The following is a 17,790-nucleotide window of genomic DNA, read 5'->3' as shown; positions in this document are numbered from 1 at the left end:
AAGCCAAAGATATTGGGGGTAAATGCGTTAAAGAAGCTGATTAGTGTTACCACCCCTGCTTTTGTGATTCTAAAAATTTATTGTCAACATAGATGAATCTTTCTTTCATCTATGAATAAAAATTTTTTAAAAATTTGTATCAGATCATTAAGATACAAATTTAAAAGAGCTGAAAGGTAGGAGACTAAACACAACAATTTAATAACTCTTGAGACAGCTTTCTAAATTTGTTGGTCACTGATTCATGTCTATTTCAATTCAAGTACTATTCAAATAGAATTAAAGGCCCATCAAATAGTCTTCCATTGTCTTTACAGAATTATTTGAAGATGGATGAGAATCATTGCCAGTAGAGTTGTTCCTCTATATTTGCAGGGGATTGATTCCAAGACCCCCATGGAGATCAAAATCTACAGATGCTCAAGTTCCTTAAATAAAATGGTGTAGTTCAGTTGGCTCTGCTATATCTGTGGGTCCCCCCACATCTGCAGATTCAACCAACAGTGATCCATTTTCAATTCCATCTATCTCATTGGCATATTGTCCAAGGTCTATGCAAGGGGCATGCCCAGTTATAAAAGGCACTGAACTCAGACTGGTCCAATGCTGTGGTTTGCCATCAGGCATACTTGGCTCTCTCTCTTTTTCTAAATGTGGTTTACCAAGCAGAAGCCCATCCTTTTTTACCAGCAACATAGCAACATAGTTCGCAAATCACCTTATCAGGTTGCCAGGGGAACAGTGCTAAAAAGTTAACATAAGGTCAAATTCTCATGCAGAAGGGGAAAGGCTTTTGTTAACCCTTTATCTACATAGAGGTTTCTGTCAACTTGATTGTAATGGATTATTTTAATATATTCCTGGATTGTAATGGATTATTTTAATATATTCTTGGATTATTTATTAGTATTTTTAATATGTTCCTTTACTAGCATAATAAATGATATCACTAATCATTTATTAGGGGCTTTTGCATTGGTATTTATATCTGTATATATGTGTGTATGTTTGTACACATATGAAAAGAGTATTTTTCCAGGTTTAGATATCAAAGACTTCTCAGGAATAATTTGTAAGCATCCCTTTTTGGATACTTTAGAAGAATTTAAATAGTACTGGAATTATCCTTTGACGGGATGATAAACTCTGATTGTGGTTAGCTATAGCTGCTATGTGTAGGCTGGAAAGCTCCTGACATTTATTATGTTATTTTTGTAAAATCATTACCTATGCTTACTTGGAAATTACAATATATATCCACATAAAGGGAATATCATTGTAAAAAATGAAAATGTTAGTATATTCACTGCTCCTTGTTGCTTTCATAAGATACCTTAAGAAAGAGATGAGCTCAGGCAAGAACTGGTTGTTTTGTAAGCAGAAAGGAAAGGCAATGAGTACATCTAGAAATGTGGGGCCTCCCGGGGTTGAAAAAGACAACTACTTTTATGCCCTGAATATTAATATAAACATAGGGATCCAAGCCTTGTGGCAAGGATCAGAGTAAGGGTGTTGCTCTTCCAAACAACCCTATTATTTGGGCTAGCCTCAAGGTGGCCTCCATCAAGATGAAAGAGTAAGGTATGGATACAAGGAAGCAAAGAAAGAAAGCAGGCTTAAAAACCAGGACCAGAAAAGACTTTGGTTATGGTTATCTGCACAAGGAACTGACTGGAAGCAAGTAGATCAGAAACCTATTAGTGTTTTAAGGGAAACTTAAAGCCACAGAAACCCTGAGTCTGGCCTGAAAATGTGCTGTCTCTGTTAGGTCCTTAAAGGCAACACTGAGGAGTTCCCGTCGTGGTGCAGTGGAAACGAATCCGACTAGGAACCACGAGGTTGCAGGTTTGATCCCTAGCCTCGCTCCGTTGGTTAAGGATCTGGCATTGCTGTGAGCTGTGGTGTAGGTCGCAGAAGCGGCTCAGATCCCATGTTGCTATGGCTCTGGTGTAGGTTGGCAGCAACAGCTCGGGTTAGACCCCTAGCCTGGGAACCTCCACATGCTGTGGGTGCTACCCTAAAAAGACAAAAAAAACAACAACAACAACAAAAAAAAACAAGCAACACTGAGGCCTTCAAATTTGTACCAGTAGAAAAAGAACTGTAAATGATGTACAGCTCCCAAGGAAGGCAAGAGTCACTTCTGATAGGGCTCTGGAGGTGAAGGGACAAGAGAGTGACTTGCCACAGGCGGGGGGGAGGGGGGGTGTTGACTGTCTGACCCAGACACTTCCTCTGCTGCCAGAACAGAGCATCTCCATAATTCCCACTTAGCTGGGGGTCAAAATTGCTGTGAATGAGCAACTGTGTGTTCCTTATCCTCTTTTCTTAGTAGGACTTTCTGAAGCAGTAATCCTGTCCCTGTGTCACCACTGCATATGGGATAGGAAGAGCAATAGCTCGCCCAACAGCTTACATGACATTAAGAGAATTTGATAGAGAAAATACATCTTCTGGCCCTTTTGCTAGAACACCACCCCCACCCCACAGCCTCACTTTATTCCAACTCTGCTCAAATCTCCTCTCCCAGAGGTGACCAAATCACTTCTACCAAAAGTCAGAGCCCATCTCTTTCTACCACCTTATCTTTGCTTTACTCTCTTTACACCTTCATCCTCTCTTCATAGCATCAATTTTCTGGTTCTGCCACTGCCATGGAAACTCTTTCAGGGCACAACTCTGCCTCATTGCTGAAGTCCTAGCACCTAGGTGCCAATCCATTATAGGTTTGTAATAAATACTTGCTGGAAAAAAAAAATGACTAAAAAAATTGCAAGTTTCTAATTCCCAGGTGTTGGAAGATGTGTTTGATTGGTTCTATTTTGCTGTTTATCTGCATCATATTGTAACCAGTGACATTATTTGTGTGCTCGGAAATTGGGATTACTACTTGCAAGGTGGTATGAAACCCAAGCAAAACATCATTTTACCAGAGAGGTACAGATATTGCTAAAAGCATGTTGTTTGGTATGGTTCTTTCTTGTTTGTTTTTAAGACTGAGAGAGTGTGGAGTTTTCTTGCAGCACAGCAGGTTAAGGATCTGGTGCTGTCACTGCAGCAGCTTGGGTCGAGGCCATGGCTTGGGTTCGATCATACAGGCTTAGCTTTAAAAAGAAAAAAAAAAAAAGACTGAGAATGAAATATCACTCCCATGGGAACTGCATCTCTTTTTGTGAAATGGTTGCCCGGTCATAACTGCAGCACACTAACCAGTTGGAATTCCTTTAGAGCCCTTCTCATCCCATGATTCAACAAAGAATGATATAATTAGCTACGGCTGACTCAAGGGAGAAGCTGAAGTTCATCAGGCAGAATTCAATCCAACCCATTCCAATCTATTTCCAATGGCTGAATTTAAGCTTTGTGCCAGGCACTGTGCTGGGCACAGGGGATATGGCCCTTGCCCTCTTGTGGGTTGGATTAGTGTCTTGAGGGAAATTGAGAGTTGGTGGGGGAGCAATTACAGCTTCGTGCACTTAGTTGCCCTAGGGGAGGCATAGGGCTGTAGAAGCACATATTACAGGAGTCTCATCCACGCAAAAAAATCACAAAGGCTTCTTGCGTTAAGTGTCAGCTAAGCTTGGAACCATAGTATAAGTGGAGGGTCCATATGAAGAAGGAAGATGAATGGAGTGTTTTCTAGGCCAAAGAAAAAAATATGGGGGAAAAAAATAAAAGAAGGTGGAGCAACATCTTACTGCAGATACTGTCCTATTTTCACTACCACTCACCCTCCTTTCCCTCTATCTCTAGTTTTTAGCCTGTAGGTTAGTCCATTTCACCCTAGTCATCCATTGCTCAATCAGGAACCAATAAACAAAGACAATGGCTAAAGAGCAGCCACTGGAAGCTGGAAGCAAGCCTACATCACACTTACAAAAATTTTTCTACAGAAAAAATATTTTGACTCCTACATTTTTGGAGTTCATTAGAAAGATCTGAAATGGATGACACCAAGCTGTTTGCCTAAAATAATGTCCCAAGCCTGAACTGGCATGAATATTTCCTGAGATTAAAATAGAAACTTGTTTTGCTAACAGAAAACAACTTGGAAATCAAAGAGTCACTTAAGTTGAAACCATTATTTTTCCTTTTCTTGCAGAAAATACACTAAGAGATCAGGATAGTGAAGTCACTGTCAGAGAATTTTCCATTAAAAATTTAAAATTGGAGAAATCTCAAAAAGATAATAATGATGGGGGAGTCTGTAATGTAACAAACTCTTTCAATAAACATTAATAAGCACCTACTACATGTCAGGCACTGAACAAAGAAACCTGCTCTGGCAGAGTTTGTATCCTAGTAGAAAGAAGACAGGCCAAGTAAGAAGTAAGCAAATTCTATAGGAAACAGATCAAATAAGTGGTTTGGAGAAAAGCCAAAGTAGGACAGGCAAGGGACATCAGGAAGGGACAGGCTGCAATTTTAAATATGGTGGTCAAGGTTGGTCTCCTCAAAGTGGTGATCTTTGAGCAAAGACCGAAGTGAGAATGTGAGCCACGCAGATATCTGGGTCCGGGCAGAAGTAACAGTCAGTCAATGGCCTGAGGCAAAGGGCACGCCTGGAGTGTGAGAGAAAGGCACCGAGGCCCTTGATTAGGATTAGGACACATGCGATCGGGTCAAGAGGTATAGGAGGCCTTGGGCAGTCATTCCGGGAAGGGTTTGGGAAGAGAAGTGACTTGATTGGACTGATGTGTTCACGTGCAATTTAGGTTAATCACTGCGTGTTTTCACTTGAACACAGTCCTTTAGTACAATACGTTTTACTCTACAATAACAGCAATCATTGCTCAAAATGGTTTCTAAATGGTCTCCGCAAGATCAGGCACCACATCACTGCTAAGTAATAACTGCCCTCCCTGTCGGTCGGGCACGTGCCCCTGGAGAGGTAGCTGTTGATATCCCTCTAATGTGCTCAGGGTTGAGCCGGCAGAGAGAGAAACAGTCTGCAGTTCGCAGCCAAGCGTTTCCCTCCGTTGGTTACAAAATTAAAAAAAAAAAAAAAAAAAATCTGTTTCTGCCAACTCCGCGGGAGAAGCAAACTCCCAGAGTTTGCCTTTGCTAATTTGTCCAAGTCGTGCTTTGGTTTCACTAAATGCAGACACTGTTCAGCTCCAGTCCCACAGACCTCTCTCGCCTTGGACTTCGCCCTCTGGTGAAAGCTACGGCTTGTCCCTGCGGTCACCACCTGTTCGGAAGGAAGCCTCAGAGCATGCACCTTCGCCTGGAGCCCCTTTCCTCTCGGCTCACACTTTCCTGCCAAGCACCCAGCTCTCCCTCTCCCCGGCCAGGCTTGCAACTTTCCTCCCAGCTTGGCGCTCGCCCCGCTTGGCCGGTCCCCAAGGGACACTGCTTTCCCGCAGCGCCCCCGCCCCCGAGCTTCCCGGCGAGGGGCCGAGCGCCCTCACCCTTCATCCCTGGCCGGTAGAGCAGCTAGTCGAGCGCAAGCGCGCCCCCCGCCCCTGCGCCCCTCCCCGCAGGCGGCGCAGCTCCCCCTGCAGCACCTCCCCTCACGGGGAGGGAGGTGGAGGGGCCCCGGACGCCGCGCGCAGACTTGCTCCGGCTGCTTGCCGCGCCGCTCTCCGCTGAGATTGGTAGCAGTAGTCGCGGAGGCTGCGGGGGTTCCCGGCGCCCGCAGCTCCTCCGGGGTAGAGCAGGAGGCGAGCGCGCCTCTCCCGCGCCTCCTGTATCCCAACCTGCTCCTCGCGCGCTGCTACGCCGCTGCCCGGGACTCGCCGCTCGACATGGATTTCCTCCTGGCGCTGGTGATCGGGTCCTCGCTCTACCTGCAGGCAGCCGCGGAGTTCGACGGGAGGTGAGTGGGCCCCCGGGGCTCCCTCTCCTTGCCCCATCCCGTGCTAATTTCACCCCGGCCCTGGGGTCCTCTCTCTCTGTTCTCCGTCAAGTTGGGCCCCCGCACACCCTCGGCGGAAGCAGAGCCGTCGAGCCGCCTTTCTACCAGTGGAGGTGCCCCAGGCCTGGAGGGCGCGCCCCCTGCGCGTCTGGGAACCAGCCGAGGTCTTGCGAGCTGCCCACCCCCGGCTTGGGAATGAGGGCGGCAGAAAAAGGGAGGCTCGAGTCCGGCATCTGGGCTCTGAGGGCACTGGTGAGCCGCCCCAGAGGAGGTGACATGCGGGGCATCCCTCGGCCAGGAAACTCCCTGTTAATTTAAAGAGCTCTGCAGTGGGGAAACTTCCAGGTGGTCGGGGCTGTCAGGGCCGCTCACACAAAGAGTGGGGGAAAGGAAGCGACTGGGCTTCCAGGGGGGGACCTGTTTGCCTCCTCACTAGGTTTCCTTGAGGGAGGGCACACACAGTAATTATTGGGGGGGCGTAACGCTGCGTGTGTGCGTGTGTGTGTATGTGTGTCTGGGTACGCACGCACACACAGATCCCGAGACCGAGGGCGAGCTTGATTGCAGCGTGCTCTGACAGGTTCCAACAACCTCAGGCTCTGCTCCGCTCCGCTGTCATTCAGCCTGTCCTCCCGCCGCGGCGCGCGGAGCCCTCTCCCCAGCCGCCGCCGGATGTGTGTGTGTGTGTGTGTGTGTGTGTGTGTGTGTGTGTCGGGGGGGGGGGGAGCGACCCCGGTCACCCCCACCTCGGCGCAATTACAGACCAAAGTCGCCCTGAGCGCAGGTCGCTGCAGCTTGAGCAGAAACCTGGCGGGAGCAATCAGGAGAGGTTTTAGCTTGGGTCACACCGCCATCCAGGCGCCCTCCTACAACGGCCCCCCGCCCCCGCGCAGCTTGAAAGACTGCAGCACCTGTTTTACCTGCAATCTTGAATCAGTTCCACGGTGTATTGGGCTTTCTTGTACCTGGAAAGAACGGAGGGGAGCCAGTGGAGCGCTGAAGAGAAAAGGCGCAGCCTCTTGTTTACCACCTGGTCGGAGGAAATGGAAAGTTCGGGGTTATTTGTCCTTTGGGCTTTGGGGGCCAAGGGGGAGATGAAGGAAAGGGGGGTTGAAAGATGAGGAAGCTTAAGAAAACCTGGGTAGCAGCCAGAGGCTGTTTTGTTTTAAGGCAGTCATTTGCCCAATTCGGGCATGTTGTGCGTTTCTTGCACACATTTGCAACCAAAAATACATCACATGATTATGCGTAAGATTTTCATGTAGCCTTAAAAAGATAGCTAAAACAGACAATTAAAATATTGATCCTCTTGGGGGGGGCATTGAAGTGCGAATCTAAACAAGAAAATGATTTACCAAATAAGGTGTCAAAGTGGAATCTGGTGGTAAGCAGTATTCTGAAATTGAGTGCTTGCTTTAGTCCTTTGCATTTGAGAGTAGGATGACACGAATTGTTGATGCAGGAAAGTTTTAAACCTCAAGGACACTTGAGATGTTAGCTACACTTTAAACACTTCTTGGTTTTATTTAGACTTATTTCTCAAATACATTTTTTTTTTAATTCTGGAAAGTTTTTCTGTTGAGGAGTCGTATCCCAAAGAGTTTTGCTTCATTTGATTTTCAGAAACCTCCTGTCTTTCTTCTCCTCCCTACATGTACAGAAAGATTTTTTTTTTCTGCTTTGACATGTCTTATTTAATACTTTTCAGTTTATGATGATGAAGTCAAAACTGGCTCCCTCCTCCACCCCAGTAACAGGTGTGGGTTTTTGAGGAATCTGTTTTATTTCAAGCTTCAGAAACCATCCTGTGAGTGGCAGTCTTGAGAGTTCTTGGTTTTAGCTGGTGTTATTTCCCTGTAAGAAAGGATCCGCCCCTCCCTTTTTCCTCCTTGTTGTATATGTTTGTCTGATGTTTGAAATTAGATCATCGCAGAACTATTTCCCTGAAGGTGTTTTATCCTTTAATTTCTCCAGGCATTAAGGAGTTCACAGAAACTGTTAGGTGTGATTTACACTTTTTTTCTAAACTAATAGCACAGAACATTATCTTTCATTTCAAAAGTGTCTTTATTTCTTTCGAATCTTTTTGTTTGGTAGGTGGCCCAGACACATCGTGTCATCCATTGGCCTGTGTCGTTATGGTGGGAGGATTGACTGCTGCTGGGGCTGGGCCCGCCGGTCCTGGGGACAATGTCAGCGTGAGTACCATCCCTGGGACTCCAGCCTCCGTGGAGGGCGGGCTTTCCACCATCAGTCATGGCTTCACTCTGCAGAGGGCTCATTTCTGAGCAGGGCGTACTAGTGTGGTTGTGATTGGGAGTTTTCAGTCCCTGACCCCTTATTCTGCCCCTTTCCCACATGAGCTCTCTGTAGTAAGGTGCCAGTTTTGTTATTTGCAGAGAGCCACCTCAGATGCTCATTTTAGCGCTGGTCCCCAGTATCCCTAGCTCCAGTTTTCCCATCAGGCTTACTCTTTTCTTTGCTCTGGGCTTTGAGATGGGGGTAAGATAGTGAGTCTAGACTATGTTTACATTAAATAAACTCTGAACCTTATAGCACTTATAAAATCCTTACCTTAGCTGTTGTAGAAAGTGGCTGATTTGTCAATCTCTTTTTGAAGTGAGATTGTGTCGACTGTGTTCTAAATGGACCACCCAGTAAAATCAAATAACTCCTCTGAAAAAAACATTTTTAAGTCCTATAAATAATCAACATCATGTAATAAGTGCCAGATCAGAAACATGATTTTTACCTTTTCCATGATCACAAACGGATTTTTGTTTTGTTTTGTTTTGTCTTTTTCGAGGGCTGTACCTTAGCATATGGAGGTTCCCAGGCTAGGGTTCTGATCGGAGCTGTAGCTACCGACCTACACCAGAGCAATGCGGGATCTGAGCCGTGTCTGCAACCTATGCCACAGCTCATGGCAATGCTGGATCCTTAACCCACTGAGCGAGGCCAGGGATAGAACCCGCAACCTCATTGTTCCTAGTCGGATTCGTTAACTGCTGAGCCACGATGGGAACTCCACAAATGGATGTTTTAATGGTAGAAATCAGACCCATATCCCAGAAATTTGTTCCCAGCCTTTTATCTAAACCTTAAAATTTTATCCCGCTCTAACAAACAAACAAACAAATCCACAAACGATCAAGTAACTTTCTGAGGTATCTTTAGAGCACTAGGTTGGCATGTCTGGTTAGATGGTGGGAACTGAGTCCCAACTGGGTTCCATAGAGCTCAGTGTTTTATTGCTAATGAGAAGGGGGGAAAGATAGTTAAGGCTGGAGCTGGAAAGGGAGGAACTTGCTTTAGAAAAGTGTTGGACAGGTGAGCAATCAGGTAAACTTCAGCTCAAAAAACAAGATGTTCCCTTGTTTATTTTAATTTTTGAGAACTGCCTGTGCTCTCTGTCCTTAACTTTGTGAAGGAGGGAGAGTAACGGTCCCAGGTTGACGTCTCTGGTTAGGGATGGAAAGACAAAGGGGACTAATGTTTGTCTCCCTGCTCCCTGCAAGCCACTGGGTGAGACTTTTTGCACAGTTGGGTCATTGCTTCTTCATATAAAAGAAGGTGGTGGTAACTCCAGTTTTCGGTAAACAAAAGAACTCGGTAACGCTTCTGTGCCTCCACTGGTTAGTCTATTCCACGTTGTTTTTAAGGGAAGATGGTCAAAGAGAAGAATGGTACCTGGTGGATGTAGTCTTCTGCAGTTATGCCACAGAGGCAGAGGTATTTGCATAGCTGGAGGCTGCAGGTGTGGAATTTGAAGAGCAGTCAGATGTTGATAAGCAGGGTGAAGAAAGGATTCTTCTCCTGGTCCATACATACACCTCTCCTGAAGAAAGAACAGATTCTTTGCAGAAAGGGAGAGTGTTTCCTCCTCCTTCAGGGACTTAATGCTTAGCACACTCCCACAGCAAACGCTGCAATGCTTTGGGGTGTGCACAGCGCCCCCTGCCCCACAAGGCTGCACTGGCAGAGTGCCCTGAGCCCAGTGAAGAGCCCTGAGCCCCTTCCCTGCAGGCAGACTGCCAGATGACTGGCAGCAGCAAGCACAGGAGTATATTTGCACTCTGCCAGATGTGCTAAAAAGAACTGCAAGGAAAAAACTCCATCTCTGAGAGGTTTGTTGGCTGTGGAGTTCCCCAGAAAGGACCTCTCAGAGCTGTCCTACATCTCTTTACCTTGGAATTAAATTTTCTTGAATGCACACCAGCTTGGTGGTTCTGAATTTGAATGGATGTGAAGACCTTTAAAAGGTTCAGTGGCATTACAAAATTTAAACATCCAAGTGATTTCCTAGCATTTCAGTTTCTGCACAGTAGCCTTTTCCCAGAAGATACAAACACTATTCTATTATCTTCCATACCTTCATTTTGTTTCTAAAAGGTGGTCAAATACAGTGTTTGATAGTATTTCTCTTTTCCTTCTGAGGAAGCTGCAGCATGGCACGAGTTAATTCTTGAAACGGTAAAACATGTGTAAAATGATCCTGCACAGATTATCTTAGATTTATCTGGTGAAAGTTTGAGAGGCGGTGTAATGGAGGGAACGTGAACGCCAGAGCTAGACTGCCTGTGTTTAAATTAGTTCCACCTCTTACTAGCTGTGTGACCTTGAGCAGGTAATTCAGTCCCTCTGTGCTTTATTTTCCTCATCTCTAAAATGGACCTGAAATAATACAATACCTCCTAGGACCATAAGGCTTAAATAAGTTATGACTGTAAAGCACTTAAAATTACTCCTGGCACAGAGCAAACACTATACATGTGTTTGGTGAAATTAAAGAAGTGTAAAGGAATGCTGCTATTGACACAGTGTTGTGGGATGGGGATGGGACATATCCGTGCTATCAGATTCTTTGTCCTTTAGGCATAAATGTATTTTTGCATGTATACTGCCAAAAATAAAAAAAAAAATGGTTCAAGTTTCTCTGTGTTGCAATAAAATTAAAATGCTTTTAAACTAAAAAGGGCCAGATGGATCTTTACCATTAATAGTGTAGATGGCAGAGTTGTAAAAATGAGTTCAAAGATGGATGTTTCCTTGTCTGTGTTTTATTTTTACAGAACCTCAGATGGTCCAAATGCTTCTTGCCAATTCAGAGATTCCCCCTGTCCTTGTTGTGCCATAAACAGGTAGAGGAATGTGGGGCGGGAAGTCACTCAAAATGGGAAGGAAGAACAGGACCCAAAAGAAGCTTGTTGGGGACAAATGGAAAACTCCTGATTAATTTTTAAAGAAGGCTTTTGGGAAATTAAAACCTTGGTCCCTATGTTTGTTCAAGGAAAAGGCCTCACTACTCTTTAGTAATTACATCCAGCAATGGAGTACCTATAAAAATTCCAAACAGCCTCGGGGAAATGTCGTGTGAAAAATGTTCTTGCCTTTCTGACTGACCCTCAGATAATCTCACAGTTCTCTCCCATGAGAAGCATTCTCCCTTCCTATCAAAGATGCCCTGATTCTTGTTTTTCTGAATGATTCACTTTGGAATTTTCCTTGAAATCACAGCAAAGGAAAAGGAAACTATTGCCACCTCTATGCAGACCCTTCCAGTTCATTCCTTGGAAGATGCATCAGTTGGGGGAGGCTGTACCCTCATTGTATTATTTGTCAGATCTCACCCCCTGGAGCAGGGACCCTTTGGTGAGTGTTTGTTCCATCTGGTTGAGCATAGGTGAGATGTTTTGACTCATTATTCAAGAGAGTTGAGGAGTTCCCATTGTGGCTCAGAGGTTAAGAACCCGACTCATATCCATGAGGATGCAGGTTCTATCCCTGGTCTTGCTCAGTAGGTTAAGGATCCAGCATGCCCAAGGTTGCGTAGGTTGCAGATGCAGCTTGGATCTGGCATTTTGGAGGCTGGTGCATAGGCTTACAGCTCCAATTCAACCCCTAGCCTGAACTTCCATATGCCCGGATGTGCGGCCATAAAAAGAAAAAAAATTCATGGGAGTCAAGTATATACTTACACAAAATACTGCGTTGCATTTTCATTTGCTGCCCCCCTTCTCATGGACTTATTGGGAGAGCACAACTCACCTGGCAGGGTGCTTGCATTGCTTAGTCTCTCTCCTGACTGAGTCCAGCCAGACTTCCTGTCCTTCCCTCTGGGACTGAGGAAAGAAGGGCCAGAGAGGCCACCCACACTTGCGCAGGAGCTGTCTTCCTGCTCCTGCCACCCAACATTCCCACCCCGCTGGGGAAAGCACAGCCTATTCCAGAAATAGGCAGGTTGGGTTTTCATTGGTCTTTCCGAGGTCATACCCTTACCTTCTTTCTATCCTTTGATTCTTTGTTTTATATTCTTGACTCATAGATGGCTACAAGTTAAGGATTCAAAATTTGGTTTTCTAATTAATTGCCTTGGGCTTTGCCTTTATTGACTGCTGATGTGGCTCTTGATTCTAAAGGGGAAATATCTTAATGTGTTCATAACACACTGATAGTTGCCTTTTTACAGCACTCAGAACCTTGGTCACTCAAATTGTCGCAAAATACTTGTTTCTCTTCTCTTTCTGTGGTTATTCTTAATCTTTCCATCGTATTAATGCATATTTCATTTTAATCATTTTAACAATTTCTCTACCCCTACCAACTGGAGATCTCTGTAATCAAGTTTCTTCAGGGCTTGTATATCTGATTTTAAAAAGCTGTGTATACCATGGAAACAGTTCTTAAAGCACTAGACAACTTGGGACAACTAGGCTGAGCCCTGACTTTTGTATCTGATTAGCTGTGTAACATTTTCTCAGCTGAAATTTTCTTAGTTTACAAGTGAATTTCTAATGTGCCTTGCAGCTCTAAACTCTGTCTGAGAACTTCCTTAATATTGAAAAGTGTGTAGGACCTAGGCTTTGCATCTGTGTGCTTGTCTTTCTGCTTACTTGGAGATTTGGTTCTATACGTGGCTATGACAATGGCGTTTCTGTTGAAAGCACTTTGTAGTGGTGAAGAAAAACTCAAAATACAACTAGTCCTAGGTCTCAACAAAGCTATTCAGTTTCTGAGTTCTTTGTCATTGAGCAATTTGTCATTTTTGAAAGAAATTATATGAATGAGGATCATTTTGTATCACTTTTCCTAAAGACCAGGCAAACACAGGTGTTTTGTTATGTTTCTTTGGAGATTTTGGTAAGATGTAAAACCTACACCTAGAGTTTGACTTGGCTTTATTAGTTCTAAACCTCATTTCCTCCTACATCCTCCCTGAGGTTAGTAAAGGCTACAGCTGCGCAATTGTTATGTAAAGTGGAAATTCTGGATTCCTATCAGCACTAGTTGCACAGGTTAGTGCAACTTAAGGACCAAGAAATGGTAATTCATTCTGAATCTGTTTTGGAGTTGTCAAATAATTTCACTCGGATAATGTATATTACTGACTAATGATCGTGAACCATTAGGAAAAATGATGAGCAAATTGTTGAATTAATTATTTCTGTATTTCAAGTGAAAAGGTTATTAGTTTAAGCAAAGAATTTTGATTTAGTAAGTGAAATATTTAAATTTCATCTTTCATTCCCTATTCATATCTGAGTTTAGGAATCAGTCTCAGAAAAGGAACACACTTTATTAATTTTTGCTACCTATACTGGTCATTGCTTTCCTGTCCTTAGTAATAAAATTATATAGATTAGACCCTTCTTTGATTATTTAGGTTTTAAATACTTTAAAAGAGTCAAGACTAAATAAGAAATATTGGAAGTGGCTTTGAAGCCCACACATGGTGTTCCCCTGCAAAACTGGTTATGCCTTGTGAATGCCTTTCCTTTAGTAGCAACTTCCACTGAACATGAATCAGCATTTATAGATAAAGGAGGTTTTTATACCCATACAAGTCATACACACTCCGCAGTGATTGGGAATCTCAAGGCAGGTGGTGCCGCTCAGAGCAGGATTGAAGGTTGCCAGCAGATCCTGAGCCAGATTAATGGAGCTGAACACTTTGCGGTCTTGATGTTTAGCTTCCTCCTTTGATGTTGTGGTGAGATGGCAAAATCTCACGTTTTATTTTTTGGAGGTAAGAATAAATGCAAGGCAGTGGACAGTCTTATAGCTACCTTCAGCGCTACACCGGAATCATGGGGACGTGGTTTTTGCTTAAGATTATTCAACACCACTTTCCATGAAAAGGGTGTTTAAGAACAGCATGTACTTTGCCTAACTTCGAGTGGTTCTGGAATGCAGATTCCAAACGAAAATGAGTGTTGAAGAAGTTTGACTTTTTCCCACAGGTAGACGTAGAGGATGTGTTGTCTTGAAAGTTGTTTCAGAGAAATTACCTTATTCCTTCATTCTACCCCCCCCCCCCACCCCCGTCAGCAGTGGTCTTTATCTGCTCATTTCCAAAGAGCTCATAAATTAATTTGGCCAGATCTTAACCTTTATGGACTGGAATCTTTAGTGTTTCTCAACCTGGAAAGTCAGGCCGAGAAAAAAAAAAAGCCCTTTAAAGGCTGAAAGTTTAGCTACTCCACGTGCCCTCAAATCCCTCCCTGCACTGGGAGATACTGCAGAAGAGCCCAGACGCCCTGCGCATGCGCGTACACCTGGCCTCGGGCTCTTCTGCCAGAAACGACAGCTTGTTGCTTGGAAACTTTTTCTGTTAAGCTTTGGGATATGTATGTGTGCTTCCCCCCTTCCCCCCTTCCCCCCTATGGCAGTGGTAATGGTGGTTTTCATCTGTAGAATTCAGATTATATACATTTTGAGTCCATCGAATCAACAGCATGCTTTTAAAGTGACAATCTAGTGAGGTTGAGTGGTTCCCTGCAGTTTTCTTCAGTGAGTAATGGAAGATATTCTTCCTAGGGGCTGGGCCTTCCTCTGGGGGGGGGGGGGAGTAGAGGGGGCAGGGGGTAGAGGGGGTGGGAGCGGAGATGAGGGGGCAGAGAGGAGGGTTCTGAGGGTCTAACCCTCATTATTGCCCTTCCCCCACCACATAACAGATACTTTTGCCCCTTTCCCACTGATTCTGTGCAGTTTAAAATTTTGTTCCCAACAATCTGCTAAAAATATTTATTTTTTTATAAGAGAAAATGCATTCATGTTCTCAGATACCCCTCCCGTAGAACGATAAGTATTATTGGATTTTTGTATACCTTTCAGAAATATTTTACATACGTATGGGCAAATTCTTATATATCTCTACCCTACCTCTTTTCCGCAAATGAAAACTGCTAGGTACACCACTTTTACCTTTTCTTTCTTAGAAATACATATTTTTTTTCCTTCTTTATTTATTTTATTTTATTTATTTATTTTTTTTGTCTTTTTGTCTTTTCTAGGGCTGCTCCCACGGCATATGGAAGTTCCCAGGCTAGGGGTCTAATCCGAGCTGTAGCCCCTGGCCTACGCCAGAGCCGTGGTAACTCGGGATCTGAGTGGCATCTGCAACCTACATCACAGCTCACGCGATGTTGGGTCCTTAACCCACTGAACAAGGCCAGGGATCGAACCTGCAACCTCATGGTTCCTAGTCGGATTCATTAACCACCGCACCATGATGGGAACTCCAGAAATACATCCTGAAAGCCCTTTTTTTTTTTAGTCATCAGCACATGAAGAGCCTGCTCATTTTGTATGGATATGTAGTATTCCACTGCATGGCTATTCCATAATTTATTAACCAGTTTCTTATTGAGGGACATTTACGTTGATTCTAATACAAACAATTCCAAAATAAGCAACCTTGAACATACATTGAAAAAATATTGCTTTGCGTGTGTTATAGTATTTCTGCAAGATAGCTTTTATATGTAGTCAAATGACATGTACGGTTATAATTTTGACCAGTTGGTTAGTGATTTCTTGCTTGGTGGTAAGTAGATAAAGGAAAGACCTGGATCTCAATCCTGACTTAAGGCTCTGGTGATCCCATATCCAGAATCTGATCTGTTGCTTGATTCTAGGATGCTCTGATCTGTACTCTTTCCCCCCAGAACCCCTCTGACAAGTCAAGGAAGGTCCCGCTGCCCTGATTTTTAACCTCTGTTCTTGGGCCAGAGTGAATTGGTTGGGAATATGGGGTGAGGTTTGTCTATTTCCCAGGACCTCCACCTGGCTTCCTGCCTATCAGTTGTCTACTTTTTAAGGATGTGAGTCATTTTTAATTGTGAGAAAGACTCACTCATTCCTTTAGAAACTGCTTAATTCATTGACCTTTATTATCTTTGTAGTTCAGCCATCACTTTTATAGCTAGATGTATAGTGCTTGCTTTTCCACTAACCCAAAACCTGTGAGGAAGGAGTGTGTAACATTGCAGTATCTGAATAAAGTTTTTTGGGACACCTGTTATGACATAAGTATTTTCAGGAAATATTAAACTGTTGTACCAAAATACTTTAAAAAAAGCGACTTTAAAAATGTAGGGGCATATCATTTCCATTAATTATTCTAATCCTTATTCCAAGTATATCTTAAGTTGTCTTATTTTTAAAAAGGAAGAAATGCATGCATAAATTAAAAATGAAAAGACCCAGACTGGGAGACAGAGAAGGCAGTGAAGGTTAATCTTTCTAAGTTACTTGTTTTCCTAGTTTCAACCCCCAACAAGCAACTACTGTTTCCTATTGAACTTTGCAGGGATTTCTAGTCATTTCCAAAATTTTCCTTGATGGCATAAAATAAGAAGGAGTCTATATCTTCTTTTTCATATAATATTACATTTTGGATGCCAGTCCTTATCAATTCATGTAAACCTGACTCATTCTTTTAAATGTGGGTGTTTCATATTTCTTTTAAAAATGCATGTAATATAATTAAATTAATTTTAGAATTAATTAAAAATCCTTTATGTACACTTAGGTGATTTTCAATTTTTTTTTTTTTTACAAAATATTCTGTAGTGACTGTCTTTACATATTTATCATCACTGTTATATACATTCAGCTGTGGGAGAGTTGTAGAGTCATCCTGTTTTCATGTAAGTGCAATTATTGAAGACCTTTCATTTTATTTTTATAAATTTTCTTATATAAAATATGTAACTTAAAGGAGATTAAGTCATGGATAATATTAGAGTGGAACCCTTCCATTCAGTCACTTTCTATTTTTGATTCCTTAGAAGATACCTTAAAAGACAAATAGAATGGATTTATTCCTATGTTTTTATGTCCTACTTTGTTTGGGAAAGGATGTGAAGTGGCTTCCAGGAATGAATGCAGTAAACTAGGAAAATAGAGTTAACAAAGGTTAGAGGAACAAAAAAGATGGAATAGAAGTAGGATGTTGGGAGAGTTAATAAATGCAGATATATAAGCCACAGGATTTAAATTATGTTTTATAATTTGGCTCTTAGTCTCTGGTAGCCAAAGGTAAAAGAGAACTTTTTATTGCTCATATTATTCATGTTTGTTAGGGAGAAAGGCAAACCCTGTTATTTGGGGGCAATTATGGCTTTTCCCACCTAGAGTTCTGAAAGAAGCCTTTGATGTGGTCTTCAGAGAGTGGGAGTGAATGATGGAGTAGAAGAAGCTACAGCAACATTTTTATCATGATACCAGTGGTGGTTTTGTAAAGCTGTTCCATAGAAGATCCTCCAACCTAAGATGAGGCCCTTACTGTAGAAGTGCAGTTCATGGAAGGCTATTCAATATGCAGCTTAAAAAGCATTATATGTACTTAGCTTTCTGATGGCTCAGCACAATGGCCCAGAATCTCTGGCAGTGATGGGTGAACTGTTTAGGGCCTTGGATGGGCAATTCCGGGTTAGACAGGACCGTTTCAACTTCAGATCTCTAACAATATCAGATTAACTGTAATACTGATTAAAAGCTAGTCCATATGTTTTTTATTTTTTTTTAAGCCTATGTATTTTAAAGCTCATTCAGCAGTTGATGGAGCTGATACCTAAGGCATTGAGGATAGAGTATAGATAGGTATCTCCTAGGATCCCGTATAAGGAGGCTCTGCAAAGAAATCAGGG

General features: G+C 43.2%; 1 protein-coding gene across 8 annotated transcripts in view; it reads left to right on the top strand.

Moving 5' to 3' along the window:
- The first annotated feature begins 5,519 nt into the window (after positions 1-5,519).
- Positions 5,520-17,790, top strand: part of NPNT (nephronectin) — an 80,034-nt gene continuing 67,763 nt past the window's right edge. For 6 of the 8 annotated variants that reach the window (XM_021101706.2, XM_021101704.2, XM_021101705.2 and 3 more), the window contains exons 1-2: positions 5,520-5,818; positions 7,955-8,055. In XM_021101706.2, coding sequence (XP_020957365.1) covers positions 5,748-5,818; positions 7,955-8,055 — 172 coding nt within the window. In that variant the 5' untranslated portion in view covers positions 5,520-5,747. Of the gene's footprint in view, positions 5,819-7,954; positions 8,056-10,929; positions 11,510-14,414; positions 14,648-16,711; positions 16,789-17,790 lie in introns of those variants that run through there. The other 2 variants (XM_084973281.1, XM_084973280.1) reach the window with 2 other exon arrangements.

Source organism: Sus scrofa, chromosome 8 (genome assembly GCF_054392235.1).
Source record: "Sus scrofa isolate SSC_HxYL_T2T_F1_AM1 chromosome 8, Sscrofa_HxYL_maternal_Yorkshire_Landrace_v2.0, whole genome shotgun sequence".
Lineage (NCBI taxonomy): Eukaryota > Metazoa > Chordata > Mammalia > Artiodactyla > Suidae > Sus > Sus scrofa.
This window is presented reverse-complemented; position numbering and strand designations above follow the sequence as displayed.